Source organism: Prionailurus viverrinus, chromosome F1 (genome assembly GCF_022837055.1).
Source record: "Prionailurus viverrinus isolate Anna chromosome F1, UM_Priviv_1.0, whole genome shotgun sequence".
Classification (NCBI taxonomy): domain Eukaryota; kingdom Metazoa; phylum Chordata; class Mammalia; order Carnivora; family Felidae; genus Prionailurus; species Prionailurus viverrinus.
The window spans coordinates 26,795,337-26,812,272 of NC_062577.1; the positions used below are offsets into that span (position 1 = coordinate 26,795,337).

The following is a 16,936-nucleotide window of genomic DNA, read 5'->3' on the forward strand; positions in this document are numbered from 1 at the left end:
TCTCTGATTCCTTCCTTAGGACAGATTCCTAGAAAGGGAATTACTTGGTCAAAGGGTACTTTTGGTGATGCTGCTTCTGTTCGAAGACAAGGTCTTTTGTGGAGCTAGAGACTGAAGGTTCTGGTAGGAGAATGTAGTTATTTCCACCCACAGATCAGTCTTTTGGTATTTCTCCCTCTGGGAAGGTCACTTACCAACTACACGTTCGGTTTGTAGGGGAAGATGCAGGGTATATAAGGGAGTGAAACCTGATCCAGCAAGTCGTGCCAGAAAGAACCACCCTGGCCACAAGAGGAGGATCTATGCAGCCAGAGTGCATTGGCTGAAGAGTAATCACTGTGCTTTCTTCACCTGTTCCTACCATGCCCGAGTCTTAGCCTTCCCACACGGCTGGCTTCCAGTGCCTCAGCCGCTTCCAAGTTGCGCTTGTCTAGAAGTCTAATTTTTTAATGAGATCCGATTTGGGGAAACCTAGACTTCTCTGAAGGCTTCTTAGCCACCATCATCAGTAAAGACTTCCTGTACCTAGACTCACTCGGACTCCTCTCCATGGTGACTGTCCTCCCTAGGGCCATCTTTTTTTTTTTTTTTTTAATTTAATGTTTATTTATTTTTTGAGAGAGAGACAGAGTGTGAGTTGGGGAGGGGCAGAGAGAGAGGGAGACACAGAATCCAAAGCAGGCTCCAGCCTCTGAGCCGTCAGCACAGAGCCCAATGCGGGGCTTGAACTCACGAACTGTGAGATCATGACCTGAGCTGAAGTCATATGCTTAACCCACTGAGCCACCCAGGTGCCCCCTCCCTAGGGCCATCTTGAGAGGGCCTCCTTCTTGAGGATGTCTGGATTGCCTGTGCTTTATCAACATGGTGTTGGTAGCAGTACAAAACACTGCTGTCAGAATGGAAGGCTTAAGAGAAGAAGTCAGATTTAATGTGGGAATCTCAAATGGTCTTTTCCTTTCAGGGGCGCCTGGATGGCTCAGTCAGTTAAGCGTCAGACTTCGGCTCAAGTCATGATCTCACCATTTGTGAGTTCGAGCCCCTCATCGGCCTCTGTGCTGACAGCTCAGAGCCTGGAGCCTGCTTCGGATTCTGTGTCTCCCTGTCTCTCTACCCCTTCCCCGCTCACACTGTGTCACTCTCCCCTTCAAAATAAACAAACATTAAAACACTTGTTTAAAAAAATGGTCCTCTCCTTTCAAGGAGCTTCCAAGTAGGCCACAGTACTGGGGCACTGCAACCCCTCTGCTTTCATCAGCTCTCTCTCTAGCAAGAGGCAGAGGTAGGGCAACTCTCCTATGTACCACCATCGAGGAGGGCCAGGCCAAGGTCTGCTCAAGGTCACTGAGCAGGGCTCTGCAGAACAGGGTCCAACAGGTCAACACCTTGTCCTCATAGAAGCCGTCAGTCTGTTTCAGTTTATCTTTTCCGAGTGTGTGCTGGGGAGAAGGACTGGGCAGGGAGGGAATGGCTAGAGTAAGCGTCACCTGATGCTGGCATTCTTACCTGGGCAAAGAGGACCACCAGGCTATCACTGTCGGGAAATTCGAGGTGCTTGGAGTAGAAGTGATGAAGGGCAGCAACATCACTCTGAATCAAGTCCTTCTTCTCATTGTCTAGTTTATCCAGATCTGTGGGTAAACAAACCATTATTCACCAGGGAGGAAGGCTGGATTTCTAGCTACATCCTTTCCTTACTATAAATGGCAGGGGAAAAAAAAATACGCAGAGCCCCTAGAAAATCTTCTTCCCCACTACTTGGTCTAAATGATAAACTCTAGGCAAAGAAAAGCATGCCGTTTCTTCCTTCTCTTCCTGTGACAACCGGGAAGTCACTCAGATCATGAAATTTCAACTGACTGTTGGTAACGAGGTCAGGAATGGGTGGCCAGGATGGATAACCAGCCTCGGTCTGGCCCAGCCCCCTCTCCCCCCACTGGCCCTGGAATCTGTGTCATGGTCAAGAAGCTGGACAGCCCTGGCTTAATGCTTTTCGGTCAGGCCATCAGCTGTTTACAGGACTGCAATTCAGCAAAGATACAAAAATATTCAGCATGCCAGGAGAGCCAGCAGGAGATCACTTGGGACGCAATAATTCATCCTGCGAGTTCCTACTTCCCCTTAATTATTTCCTACTAATCATGTCAACTCAGAAAAAAAAAAAAGTTATAGTCATTTTTCAAAACAGCACACAAATCAAAGTAAAAACTAGTAATTAAAATCCCCACCACCGCGACGAATACAAGCTTTCCACAATTTCCCTTCTTCAATCCTTAGTCCCCATTAACCGTGTCGCTAAAATAACTCTTCGGCCAGTCACAGAAGTCACAGACAGACTTACGTGATTCAAACTCCTTCACAGCTAACAATTTCTCTGAAGGCGTTCTCTCTGGGTGGATTTTCTAGCAATTGGAAAGAAATCACAGAGAAGGAGATTTTAACCACTGGGGCAAAAAACACTGCTTTCGCTTTTACATCGACGTGAAGGAAGAGCAATGATCCTCAATGAAGCAAAGAAAACTCTCTAAGGAGTCCTGTCATCGGGCTTGGAGAGTGTTTGCCCAACACCCAAACCCAACAGACTCCTTCAGAAAACTTTTTAAAGCTTCTGCCACATTCCTGACTCCCCGATAATGCCATATGCACACAGTAGGCTCAAGAATGCCTGTTACGGGAAAGCAGAGTGGCGGGAAATCAACTTTTTAGGGCCCCGACTTAAAAGGACTCTGAGTCTACAGAGAAACCATCCTATTTATTATTTCTCCTTCTAAAAAGGAACAAAATCAAACCCCCCATCCATTTTACACTTTCTTTAAGCATAGGCTAAAATGATCTCAAATTCTGTGTTTCAAAAAGAACACTTTTGGTGGTATCTGTGAGCCCAGATTCACTTTAAACGTGTTTCTGGCTTTGTTCTAGACACCCCAAGAGGAGCTAACAATAGTAAACCTGCTAGGCTTTGAGAACATGAATAAACTTGGTGTTGACAAGAGTTCAAAAGCGGAGCTCAAGAGCTGGCCTGAGGCCGTGTCTTTGTAATCTGGCTATTCAATTTGGGGATACAGGTGGTCTAACAGGGCGCTCTCACCTCCCTAGTTAACATGTTAAGCTTCCCCTTGGTAGTTGGGTAGCCTGTCTCCCCTAATCCTTTGCAAGCTACTAGAATACAAATGGTCTGGTTTTTCTAATCATCCAGTCCTACTGAGATGAAAAGATGGGCAGGTAACTTTTCATTTAATAGACTATTAGTAGTAGTAGTAATTATAATAAAAGTTGAATGCAACTGGTATAAACTCATCAGAGCATTCAGACCCCCCTCCTGGTGCCCGAACACTTCAATTGTTCTTTTTGGAGCAGAAATCTCCCATTCGCAGGACACATTTCTATAAGATTAGCAAGGCTTCTTGCCTGGGAAGGCTTCTCCTTCAGGAAAGCACACCAGCTTCGTCTGAATTCTTAACCACAATTTCTATAAACGACATGGTAGAGTTGGAGGTGGGGGAGGGAAGAACCAACAAACCAGTCACCCATCTTCCCAAGACACTTACAGATCTAACTGTGGTGGTTTATTCACCCTGACACCTCCCAGAGGCACCCCATTTCCTCCTACCCTTTCCTTCTGACCGCGAACTCAGCATATGTTTAAAGACACAAAAGTCATAAGGACACAAAAGTCAACATCCTCCAGGGAAAACCATTTGGAGTTTTTGGTCTCACCCTGCAGGCAACCCTTGAATCCTTTGGTTGCCCCATGAGCTGATGAAGTGGCATTTCAGCGAGCACCTGACCCAAGCTGCACATAATGGAACAATGACCTCAGAGTTCAGAAATGTTCTACTTCTGTTTATGTCGCCCAGGATCCTAACTTGGGTTGGGGACAGATATGTGCCAGTCATTACAATCACATTTGGCTTAGGTAAAAAATAGAAAGTTTTAAAGGGAAGCAGGGAGGTAGGTATGAAGAAGAGGTGGATGAAATTTCAGCTTCAAAACATTACAGAACAGAGGTCCTGCCACCAACTTCCTCAGTATTAGCGAGCGCCTCCACGGATCTATGCCTTGTTAAGTGCCACACGACCTACTTCACGGTGTCACAAGGACATGCCCTACGGTGCTTCCCCCCTTTCTTTGGTTTGGTCCTTTGGAGATCCGGCGTCATCAGCCCACAGCCAGTAAGGACTGACGAAGAACAGCAGAGGACCCCGGTCCTGGCATCATCAGTGCTAGAAACTGTTCACAGCCGTCATCTGCTCCCACTGGGGGCAATTCTTTCTTTGCTTCTTCTTCTGTCTTTTACCCTGTTCCTCTCTCCCCTTACCTCGATCTCTACTTCTTTCCACTCCTCTTTCCCTTCTCCTTTGCATAGGCCGTGCTGGTGGCTCTATCCCATCCCTTGCCTGTCTGGGCAAGAGCAAGTATGGAGGCAGGGAGGGACAGCGCACAGCACGGGGGAGAGGTGGGGTGCCCTCCAGGTGTCAGAAAGAAAAGGGAAAATCGCGAAGCTTCTCAGGCCAGTCTGGGTCCCTGGGATGCTCTAGTTGTTTTCACTCGGGTCTTCATGCTTTAAAAGGCCATATTTTTCTATGTAAACCTATCATAAAAAGTTCAGAACTTAACAGCTGTGGCTATGCTCCTGGCCTAGGGTAAGTGACATCCTATTAGCAGGGGACAAAGGACAGACCAGCTTACGCCGGGACTGCCGTTCCCACGCCCGTCCATAGGGACAAGGCAGGAAACAGAGTCCAAGAATGTTTAACAAGAGCCGATCACCACCCACAGGTCACTCATCTTTCTGACCTTTAAGAAAAAAAGAAAAGAAAACGCACTTGAATATTAGCCCATTTCCTCACCTGTTTGGCCAGAATCCTTGCAGTCAGCCTCACAGTCTCTGAGGGATTCCAGTTTTCCCCAAAAACAACCATGGGAGAACATTCCAGCTTGTGCATGGGCCAATCTTCTTTCTGGGAAGGTTAAAAAAAAAAGGATTAAACACACACACACACAAACACACACACACAGGAATAAAGTTCGAGAAGAGAGGATGCAGTAAGTCCCTCTAGTTAGGGTCAAGTGAAATATGTTTCCTTTTGGAAAACATGATGATGCTCATAGAAGCTAGAGATAAAAACATCCTTTAAGATAGAGACGGCTGTATGACCTTGACTTGGGCCTGGCCAAGGCTGCTGGGATGAGAAAACCTGCTTTGTGTTTTTTCATCACGCATCTCGTGTCTTTCTGCAGCCTCTGGTTATTCCAAACAACTCCTACAGCTTTCCATTATCTGTGGGAGTTGTCAAACCACAGTGGTGAGTGACGGGGCATTAGCCATTGATGTGGCCCTGCTCCCTCACAGTCCTGGATGGTTCTCTCTTCACATCAGGGCAAATAACCGATAGCTGTACTCAGCAACTAGTCCCCTTGTACAGGTGATAAAAAGCAAAACACAAATGAAGGCTTTGTCGAGGGCCCTCAAAGAGTCTGGCAAAGGCAGCTATTGGGAATATTTAGGAATACAGACTCCTTAAACATTCAGTTGATAGCACAGGGACACTGTATCCCTTTTGGTCCCATCTGGCCACTCCTATGGCCCAGGTTGGGCCACTACTGGCAGGGCAGAGACGCCATCTGTGGAGACAGGCGGGGTGAGGGAGGACGGGCAGCATGGTGCCGTGGCAGCCAAGGAGGAAAGTAGTCTGAGGAAGGCGGAGGACTAGTGATGTGGTCGCTGGTGGCGAGGCTGATGGGATGACTGAGAACTGACTGGATGTCATGGAGCTCACCACTGACTGACAAAAACCAGCAGTGCTGGCGTGAAGGGGCCAGGGACAGCGCGGGGGCGAGGACACCGCAGGAAGAGCGGAAGCAGAGCTGGAAACTGGGAGGAATGGGCGAGGGCCGGGGGTGGAGGGTGGAGGGAGGATGACTGGAGGGGGGAAGCGTCAGAGCACTTGGCATATGGACGGGAGTCTTCAGACTTGCTCTCTCTCCACAGAATTGGGTGTGTCCTCTTCTTCCCTCGGCCTCCCCGCCTCAGAAAACGGCCAGTCTGTTCTTTCCGATGCTCAGGCTGGAACCCGGGGACATCCGTGTTCTCACCCCCTCACACTCCACATTCACCTCCGGCACATCCGTTCTCCCTGCCTTCAGAACCATCTGGAACCCGGTTGCCCTTCCCAGCCCCGCCTTCCTGCCCTGCCCCACCACCAGTATTGCCCAGGCCTCCCACCCGGATGCCTGCTTCTGCCCCTGCCCCTGTGGGCCATGCCCACAGAGCAGCCCGGGCGGTCCATCCTGCCACACAGAACTCAGATCCCACCAGGTCTCAGCTCAGAACCTTCGAACGGCTTCTCATCTCACAGCCAAAGGCAAAATCTTAAAGATAACGATGAGCCACTCATGACGGGAGCCCGCTCCACTCCTCTGACCTCATCGCCTCCTACCATGCTCTCCTTGCCTCACTCCACGTCAACCACACAGTCCCCCTGCAACTCCTTAAACAGACCATGCATGCTCCTGCCGCAAGACCTTTCTCACCTGCTGTATCCCTGACTATGGCCCTCTCCCCCTAGATACCCATTTTGCTCCCTGCCTCACTCTTCCACATCTCTGCTCAAATGTCACCTTCCCAAGATGCCTGCCATGAATAGCCTATCAAAACAACACATGCCCGTCACTGTCCATTTCCTTGCTCCAGGCTTCTTACGTACTTCTCACCACCTGATACACTACATATTTATAAGTTTTTTGGTTAGTATCTGTCTCTCCCCATTACAATAAAGGAACTCAGTCTGGTGTGCTTTTTTCCACATTTATAACCCCAGAACCTAGAACAAGGCCTGGCATTTACAAGGCACTTAATGAAGTTGCTGAATGAATGAAGATGTCTCTCTACCCCTTTGCCCCCCACCTCCATCCCAAGAAGGAAAAACACCATGTCACCTAATGGCTTAATACGCTACGTGGCACAGGCCATTGGCTCAAATTCTGTGCCAAGATGTTCTGCACGATTGAGTAACGCCGTGCCGAATATAACTAAGAGCAGGGAGAGAAAGAAATGACAAGATATGCACAAGGGAGAAGGGGATCTGTTTTTAGCCAAAGCCTGAAATGAGAGCACAGTGATGAGGCAAAGAGAGAAAAGACAAGAGGGCGTCAGGCCTCGGGATAGCTGCAGGAAACAGGGACCGCCAGCCGGGGACAGACGGATAATTAACATCTGTGAGCGAGTGTCTGGGGTGAAACTGGGGGTTCTAGGGGAAGGAGTCCGCAGAGCCTCCCACAGGCTGCTTTTCTGAACTGTAGGTCTTGGTATCAGTGTTTAACAACGACAACTCCCGGGAGAGAGAAGTTTAACACGAACCTTTCTTACTATGATTTATCTATTGTTTCTTAATAGAATTAACTTAGTAATAGAATTAACATAAAATTGATGTTAGTATAAATAACACACAACGATGACACTTACTGATAAGAATGTGTCCCCACAGGGAAGGGAACCAGACTACAAGGGACACTGTGGGAGAAGAGCAGAGAGCGGTCAAGCAGACACTGGTCTGGGGCTCAGGAAACCTGCGTTCTTGTCCCCGTTCTGCAGCTATGTGACACTAGGCAGACCTCTTAATCCCTCTGCATCTGTACCCTTGGCTGTAAATAACATAATCCCCAAGTTACTTAGCAGGTCCAGGATTCTGAGTCTCTGGTTTTACACCTTCCAACAGTGGCAATCGGATACGAAGCCTGAAGATGACCAAGAAATGGCGGACCTTCATGTAGGAATAATTGGGCATTCATGCAACCACAAAGGGTCCCTGTGAGGATCCAACAGCTCATCCAGAACAATGCCTGGCACATAGTGCCCTCTCAGAAAGCACTGCTTAACTGTTCATTCCCTGGTTTGTTCATTCATTCAGTAAGTCCTACCACTGACCCTAGAGGCAGGGATGGGAAGCGTAGTCCTTGACTTTAAGAAGTTCATGACTATGTCAGGAGACCTATAAAGAGCACCTGTAATGTGAGACAATCCCACACATGGCAGTCAAATCAGAGAGTCAGACAGATGCAAAGTGCAGAATCATTTAAGTTTCATTAAGCGGAATTTCCCAGAATAAGTTTTCACTCTCTGCTGGAAGGTGGTGAGAAATGTGGATTAAAGGAGGAAAGACAGAGATGTACCTCAGTGGCACTGCTCAGTTGTAATTCTTTTTTTTTTTTTTTTTTAACAAAAAGGTGGGAGGGAGGAGAGCATCTGGCAGAAATGTCAGGTTCTGGGCATATCCTTACATACTTCTTCTACTGGAAAGAAGGTCCACACATCATAGAGAACCCACCAGGGGCATGTGCCCTAGTTATGACTATAAAAAATTGTAAACAATTGGATTGGACAAAATTGAAAAAAATTTAAGCTAGCCTGATGAACAGGAATAAATGTTACCAATTAATAGTTTTGTTTTCTAGTATTGGCAGTTTGTTTATACACAGAGAACCCTTTATGCTAATTTTTAAAACATTTTTGTCAGTTTTTCTAAGACTTCCATTTTTAAAATTCTTTTAATGTTTGTTTATTTTTGAGAGAGAGAAGGAGAGAAAGAGAGAGAGCACATGTGCAGGGGAGGGGCCGGGAGAAAGGAAGACACAGAATCTGAAGCAGGCTCCAGGCTCTGAGCTGTCAGCACAGAGCCTGACGTGGAGCTCGAACCCATGAACCATAAGATCATGACCTGAGCTGATGTCGAACACTTAACCAACTGAGCCACCCAGGAGCCCCTCTAAAACTTTTTATTTTCTTTTTTTTAATTTTTTTTAATGTTTATTTATTTTGAGAGAGGAGAGAGAGAGAGAGACAGAGACAGAGACAGAGTGTGGGCAGGGGAGGGGCAGAGAGAGAGAGAGAGAGGGAGGGAGACACAGAATCCAAAGCAGGCTCCAGGCTCTGAGCTGTCAGCACAGAGCCCGACGTGGGGCTCGAACCCACAAACTGTGAGATCATGACCTGAGCCAAAGTCGGATGCTTAACTGACTGAGCCACCCAGGCGCCCCAGACTTTTTCTAATATTTTTGTTCAAAAGTCAAGCTAATACTCCTGCCCTGATTGTAATCTTTATACAATTTTATGTAAATTTGGATCCTATTTTCCAGAAAATTATACAAACACACAGGAAGGACTCAGAAAGACACATCCCAAAGTGCTAGTAGTGATTTTCTGTGGAAGGACAAGATTATGGATCCTCCTTTTGTTCTCATTTCAGACTGTACTTTCTAATTTTTCTAAAATGAGCACAGAGTATTTGTGGAATAAAATTAAACAACTAAATCTACATAAAAGATACAGAAATTTCTGTACCCTTTATAAACTTCTAAGTCATTTTCAGTCAGCATAATCATGCTCTGCCTGATTTTCCTTTTTGTGCATGGACAAAAATGCCTAAAGATGCATAAAGAGCTGTGAAATTGTCTCCCGGTACACCAGCATTTCCAACGCTGGAAGTAAAGAGTGATTGCTATTTCCTCCAGTATTTGCTGAGTGAGATGGTACGTTGTCTTCCTGGACAAGGAGATGGGGGGTTTTAATGTGCAGACCCCTTTCTAACTCTTGCGTCTGGTGTTTCTCTTGCTGTAATGGAGCTTTCAAAACAGACATAGTCTACTTGGACAAATGCGTGTGACTTCCTGAAATGTGGAATAGTAAGAAAACGTCACGTGATCTCTGCTGCCACTACCATTATCTTCCAGAGGAACAGCGCAAAAGCCGTCAGGTACGCACCGACCATCTCACGGGAAGGCTGCTGAACCGCCATCACAAGGACACGTGTTTTGTTTTCTGGTCCGACACAAGAGCAGTGGGACGCGCTCGTTCATTCATCCACATGCTTTCTTACCGCGGATGTGAAACATTTAGAGAAAAGAGTGATCAAGTTCAAGATGCTTCCTGGGTTTGAGCTATGAGACCAAAGTGAATTTCACCGGGACTGAACCTACGACTCCGGCCCCATTCGCTAAATCACCCATAACGACAACAGGGTCAGATGGGCATTTCTTAGGCATTTTCTATGCCGGGGCTATTTCCTAGTCAATGACAAAAGTCACAAATTTTCTCTCATCCTGAGTCACGTGCTCTTCAAACATGTTTTTTTATACCCATCAGGGTATGCTCCTTCTTACTTTCAAAAGCATACTCCTAACCCCATCACCTCCATTTAGGAATCACAAATAGTTTCTTTTCTCTTTGTTGATGTTAAGAAATAATACCCTAGAAAGTTCTACTCTCTATGGCTCCTCTATAAAATAACTTCGTAAGACTATTCTCTTGAACGTGTCACGGTGCAATTTAATGAAGAAGCCTAAGTGAGGGGAATGATATACTTAGCTTTCCAGGCATATTTATAAAAATAAATAGAGTTCATTAAAACATACAGGTTACAAAATAAGCCTAACTAAAAAGGAATTTCTATTTCTTTTATGTTTCCTCCCATTATCCTTTCATGCATCATCAATTAAAATCTTTCCTCTGGCAGGATCACACCGAGTCAAGTGAATGAAGAGAAAAGTAAATGGGACAAGATATCACCAAATTGTATAAAATAAAGCAAACTCCTAAAGCAATGCAGTTGGAGAGGAGGGCTCGGAGAGAGGACACACACATAGTGAACAGGGCCTCCTAAGACGCTGCGCTCCCGGAAAGGGGACAGCCAAGGGGAGGAACGCGTGCCTTAGCACTCTTGGAGAGATTTTTGGCGGAGACAACACCACCAGAGGGGCTCCTCCCTCTCACATCTACTAAAGGCCATTTCTCTGCCACGTTCCTATAGCGCCCCCTCTCCCAAGGGCCCTCGGGACTCCTGAGCACAGTGCTGGGAAGTGGTGACGGCCCTCTGCCAGCGGTCTGCACAGTCTCGTCCCAGCTCTGCCACTGTGACCTTGGGCAGGTCACCCAACCACTGTGGGTGTCACCGCTGCCATCCCAGACCCGGTAACCTCCACTCCGGCCCCACCCTCTGCTCTCTGGTGCCCACGTGGGGACTCCAGGTGGGCGGGGTCCGCCTGCGAAGAAGGCCCAGGTAAGAGGAGCAGCTGATGCTTTCTTAGGTGGAGAATCGCTCAGTTACCTGCCTCTTAACCATCGCTGTCCTTGTTCTGTGCCACGTTCCCTCCTGCAGCACAGCCTCCCCTTTGATCCCAACCCAGCATCCCCCTGGGAGGAACCCTGAATACATTTTTATCTGGAGCTAACGCCCCAGATTCCTCCCTCATGATTTTCTGTATGAAGCTCCTGACCCGCCATGTATTTCCAGGCACTTACTTTTATTAAACCCGTAGGACCGTTCTATGTCACTACAACCCACTGCCCTGCACTGATTTAGTTCTTCGGTGCTGAAGGATGGAAAACCTTGGCGGCCATTAACCTCTCCCTTCAGCAAAAGGGGACAGGTGGAACAAAAGTGAAACTTCCAGATGAAGTCCGGCCTGTCACCTCCGGCAACAAGTGGGATCAGGAAGCGTATATCGCGTGTCGCCTAGGAGGGTACTTGATCCGCCAGATACTTCGCAGAAGCACAGAGAAATGGACCTGCAGAAGTTCCCGCCAGGGCTGACGGAGTCCTGGCCCCAGCACGGGGTCAGGAGCAGGGAGGCCTCCACACCGCCAGGCTGGACACGGCAAGCTGTCTTGGCCCGAGGGCCTCTGAACACGACTTTGCGTCACAAGCGGCACCCCCGTGCCGGGCTTCCCTGCCAGCCAAGCCGTCTCGTCAGCGTCCGACCACCTGGACAATCTGTCCACAGGAGAATGTACAGGCGGCAAACTGCCTGTTACGAGGTGAGATGAGGGCATCCTCATACACACAGGCTGGCGCCTCCGGGTGATGCGCGGACCTCCCCAGCGGGAGCACCCCTCACTGCGTGCTCACAGATGAGGTTTTGGAGTCTGCAGCTTTGGGAAACTAGGTCCTGAAGGGAAGCGGAACCACAATGGCCGCCTCGAACACCCCAACTGGGGACTCTAACGATTCATCAAAATAATGACACCTAGTGAGGCCTAGTGGAGGCAAAGTTAGCAGCACGCTCAGAAGACCTAGACATAACTCGGCATCTCGCATGTGCTGGTATTTCATATTGATGCAGGGTTCACGGTTAATCAGAGAAGTTAAGACTCATTTTGTCACAAGCACGACTCACACAACATACACCGTTAATGTTCTTGAGTTCTTAGAATCCATCCATTCTCTTAGGGTTAAAAAAAAAAAAAAGTCCCTCAAATCTAAATGTATGCTGTGTACTTTATCGGCTAAGTTTCAGTCCAGACTAAATTACTGTCATATTGTTTTTCATAGGCCCATACCCGTACAGAGAGCATCACGGTTTATATAGAACTTTCATAGCTATCAGATCACTACGTCCTTGACATCTGTCAGGATGGGCCCTGCTGCCTTCGTTCATTCACGTTTGAAGAAACCGAGCTCAGAGACGTCCCATGACTTGCCATGTTCACGGAGCTGGTAGGTTGCAAAGCTAGCATCATCTCCTTCTACTATTCCATGTTATATTGTCTGAACTCTATGTGGTTTTATTATCTTGCTTCTCTGAAGAACCACAATGTAATGAGTTAAGTTTTCTAGAAGTATTTAACCTAAATACAGAAGGAGCTAACTCATCACATCTGGAATCAAATCCTGGAATTCCCAGGGCTCACTGATCGCCCCAACACCAAAGCAACCCATCTACAGAAAACTCTATCCACAGCCAGTAGGAGCCAAGTACGATCCCTCCCTCTTCAAAAGAACGCACACTCCCTGACAACTCAACTACAAGCCCATTTATATTCTCACTGTCACACAGGCTGAACCTCTGAAGACACAGAAAAGCGGGTTGTACACCGGGCCTTCCGAGCCAAGGGAGACACGCCTGGGCCAACGTCCCAGCCTATGCTTCATTCCGGCAAGGGGCCATTGTGACTGCAGCTCTATGGCCAGACAGGACACCAGGGTTTAGCAACCTCTCCTACTGCTAAAGAATAATGCTCTTTGGGGACTTTCAGAGGCCAACTGCATAGGGAGAAGAGAAAGAAAAAAAATAAAATAGTGGGTAATCAGAAGTAGACTGAGGGTTGGGATGGGGAAGTAAATGAGACCAAGTATGGCAAGAACAATGACAAAAAAAAAAAAAAAAGAGGTGAAGATATGGAAGACCCACCCTGTCACTTACAGCCACTACTAAATAGCATTGGCATTTCCCAGTGTATGAATAGGTTTCCATTTAAAAAAACCAAAAAAAACAGACTAAGGAGGGTATACAGAAGTCAAAGACCATATTCTCCCTAAATTGAAACTGTTAGAACATGGGATGCATTTTCTGTGGAATACCTACCTACGAACATTCTATGGAACTACAATCTAGTAGACAAGCATGGAAAACACTGCCTCCAAACCCCTCCTTAAGCTTCCCATTCCCGTGGTACAGGAGTCCCTGGAGATTTATCCCTCAAACCAGATGGCTGTGGTCTACATGCAACCAGCCTCCCCAGCCCCCCAACCCTGGCTGCTTCCAAGGCACCAGCTCCAAGGACACTCTGGGGCAGTCACCCTCTGGTTATACCAAGGCTGTGCCAGGGGCTCACCTAAGACTGGAATCAGATTCGGTTTGAACAGGCCATGGGCGACATGTGGCCCTGCTTATGGGGATTTATAAAAATATAGACCTGTGACAGTAAAAATGAAAATATTTTAAAGACACCACTTTAACATTTTCATGTGTCACCTCCGCAATGTTCCATATGTTGCTGGTGGCCTTGGGGGCAAACTGTCAACCTTGGTAACACACCTGCCTGTCCCCAACACGCTCTCCTCGTGTCTTTCCGCTTCTCCTGCACCTGCATGTGGCCCCCAAGGGTTGCCTCCTATCACCGGCTGCCTGTCCGTCCTGGGCCAGCACGCAGGGGTATGCGGCCACATCCTGGGCCCAAACCAAGCTTTCTAGCTTTGGCTGCAAAGGGGTGCTGGGAAATGTGGTGACAAGGAAAGGAAGGACATCGGGGTCCCGATCTTCAGAGGAAGCGAGGCCCTCCCTGCCAGTTGGCCCAGAACCTACCTGACACTCCACATTGCAGTAAAATGCCTGCTTGCATCTTCCACATTTGGACAATCCTTCTTTCCTTAAAAACAGAAAGGGCACTGTAGTGGCGAGAGGCACAGAAATGTGGAGCTGCACATTTTAGCATGCAATAATAAAAGCCATCTGGTCGGAAAGCAGAGCCAAGATTCACCTTACCTTACTCTCCCACTGATAAAGTGGCATTTTCCCAAAGGAGATTTCTGACCACAATGAGTCCTCGAGTAGGAGTCAGTCAGTCAAACAGTACATGCACCAACGTTTCCCGACCCTGGCCGTGTGAAGGGCACCTTCCGAACTGACGAACGATGTGCTCCTTGACTCCTGAGCCTGCCCGGGGAAGCCAGACCCCCACCATCGCCTGCACTATTACTCAGTAGTTTGGGGGCGAGTCAAGGGCTCTTACGTCCTGATTTTCTCACCTGCCTAAGAGGGACAGAAAGACACAGAACCATCTGGGAAGTCTGACCTCCTACAGAGGACTGGAGGTCACCTGCACTGGAGGTCACTGCTGAAAACGCAGTGTGGGTGACAACCTTTATTATTTAGAGATGCACGGGAGGCGGAAGATGGAACTGAGGGTGTCGGTAATTCAAATGCTGCCCGGAAAGAGAAGTTTAAAAATAATGCAACCCAGCAAGCGGAGACATATTCTTGGATAAAAGATTTCCGGGTGTGATCGGTATACACTCCACCTTGCCGGTGTGATCCACTGAGTGATCCTTCTGCCTCTTTGTAATTAGGCCAGTACTCCCTGCCCACTGCCATATTACTAGTCCCCAGCTTCCGATCAAGGACAGGGACATCGTTGTTTCCCAACGGCTAGGTGCCAGCGCGTTTGTGGTGTTAGACAAGCCAAAGCGTTTTCAAAAACTGAGAAGCCTCTGCATTGCGCCTCAGGGGACAGAACCCTCCAGAAATTTCTTTGAGGCGTGGGCGATATTAAACCAGAGCACTGCCTTATGCCTGCCCACCGCAGCTTTCTGGCTTGTGGCAACGTCACGGCCACAAGGGGCACGCTCACCGCTGCCGGGGTGCGGCACTGCAGTGAAGCCACCTCCCCCCACACCGCCCACACCCCCCTGCAGACTCTGCCATACACACATAATCACGCTGCAGAGCCCTCCCCTGCTCCGCTCCTTGTCAGTGAGCGGCAGTCACCACACTACTCCCACGGCATCGAGACTGTTCCCAAAATGCTACTGTTGGAACTAAACAGACTGCCTTGCAGTTTTCATGACGGCGCTTGGATTCCAAGAAGCGGGCTGAAGAAATGTGTGGGAGAGAAACACATCTTGTGGTTGAGGCATAAATAAATATCCCAAGTTTGCACATCTCAGCTGGTTAAAAAGGAACTCACTGATTTAGCGGGGTGTGGAAAGTACCCCTCCCCCCAACCCAAGGTGCATCTGAAGGGACCCTGGCTCTGCCTTTGCATTGTGCAATGAAAGAGAAATGAGATGGATGGTCTCTGCTCTCCTGCATTTATAACATGGGGGGGTGGGGGGGTGGGGGGAGAAGATGCTTCTCAAAAACCACTGTGAAGTGACTTGTAAGCAAGTACTTAGTGATGGAGACCTTACAGAAATGCCATCGGGATGGAAGGCCAAGATGGACAAAGCCAGGGAGGGAACTTTGAAAATTCTTTCCAAGAAGACGTGTGTTTAGAAATGGATAATGGATGCCACCCCGTGGACATGTCCACCTGAAGCAGTCATTCATTGACACTTGCTTTTCCGGGGGAAGAGGTCACAGAACCTCTTTGAGAATCTGACTGAAGCTATTAATTTTCCCAATATCCTACCTTCTCCCCAACCACCCCCCCCAAAACGACAGAAAATTTTGTGAAATTTCAAAGGCTTTGAGCCACCATCCATGGACCCCTGAAGGGCCTCTGAAACTAGAGTTAAGGCCCCCTGATAACAAAAGATTAGAAAATTATCACAAAAATATCTTTATTAGCTCTAGACCAGATGAAAAAGCAAGATTATGTGGCTTTTTCTGCACAGAGGCCAGCAGTAAAGTAAATACAAAGCTAAGGTTTGTTTTTAGCCTTACGGTAACATCCCAAGGGAAAGAAAGGGGAACAAAGAGCTCTCGAGAGCTAGGGATGAACTCTAGTGGGATTGCATCCGAATAATAAAGGTCCCACAGGCCAGGCTTCATTCACCCCAGCCAGCCACCAAGTCTACAAGCCACACACAACAAGGGACAGGAAGAAAAGCCCAACTTTTAAGTGTTGGCAATCTGGCGTGCACTTTCCACTGTCTAAGGAGGTGGTTCTCAAAATGTGGTCTGTAGACTGCAGGGACCTCAGAGACTCTTTCAGGGAACCGGCGGGGTCAAAACTACTTTCAAAACAACACTACTGTCTCGCCACCTGCACTGCAGCAGGTGTGAGGTGTACAGGAGCCTGGAGGGTAAGACTTCCAGAGCCTTGGTCTGTCCAAGCATCCTTGTATTCTTGACTTCCACGTGCTCTGAGTGAGGGTGGGGGAGGGGAGCCCGTTTCACTTAAGAATGTCCCTGATGGGGGCGCCTGGGTGGCTCAGTCGGTTAAGCATCCAACTGTCGGATTCAGCTCAGGTCATGATCTTGTGGCTTCATGAGTTTGAGCCCCGCGCTGGGCTCTGTGCTGGCAGCATGGAGCCCGCTTGGGATTCTCCCTTTCCCCCTCTCTCTCGGCCCCTCCTGCACTCCTACTGTCTCTCTTTCTCTCAAAATAAATAAATACACTTAAAAAAAAAAAAAAGAATGTCCCTGATGAAGCAGCAACAAATAGTAATTTTGTTAAATCCCAACTCATGGGTATGTATCTTTTTGACATTCTGGGACC

The 16,936-nt window shown here is 48.1% G+C and overlaps 1 protein-coding gene across 1 annotated transcript in view; it reads right to left on the bottom strand.

Moving 5' to 3' along the window:
- SMYD2 (SET and MYND domain containing 2) overlaps positions 1–16,936 on the bottom strand; it is a 51,173-nt gene that overhangs the window by 17,338 nt on the left and 16,899 nt on the right. Inside the window, exons 2-5 of the mRNA XM_047841379.1 lie at positions 14,080–14,143; positions 4,851–4,961; positions 2,342–2,402; positions 1,507–1,631 (exon numbers count right to left, since the gene is read on the bottom strand). Of these exons, the coding sequence (XP_047697335.1) occupies positions 1,507–1,631; positions 2,342–2,402; positions 4,851–4,961; positions 14,080–14,143 (361 nt within the window). The remainder of the gene's footprint in view (positions 1–1,506; positions 1,632–2,341; positions 2,403–4,850; positions 4,962–14,079; positions 14,144–16,936) is intronic.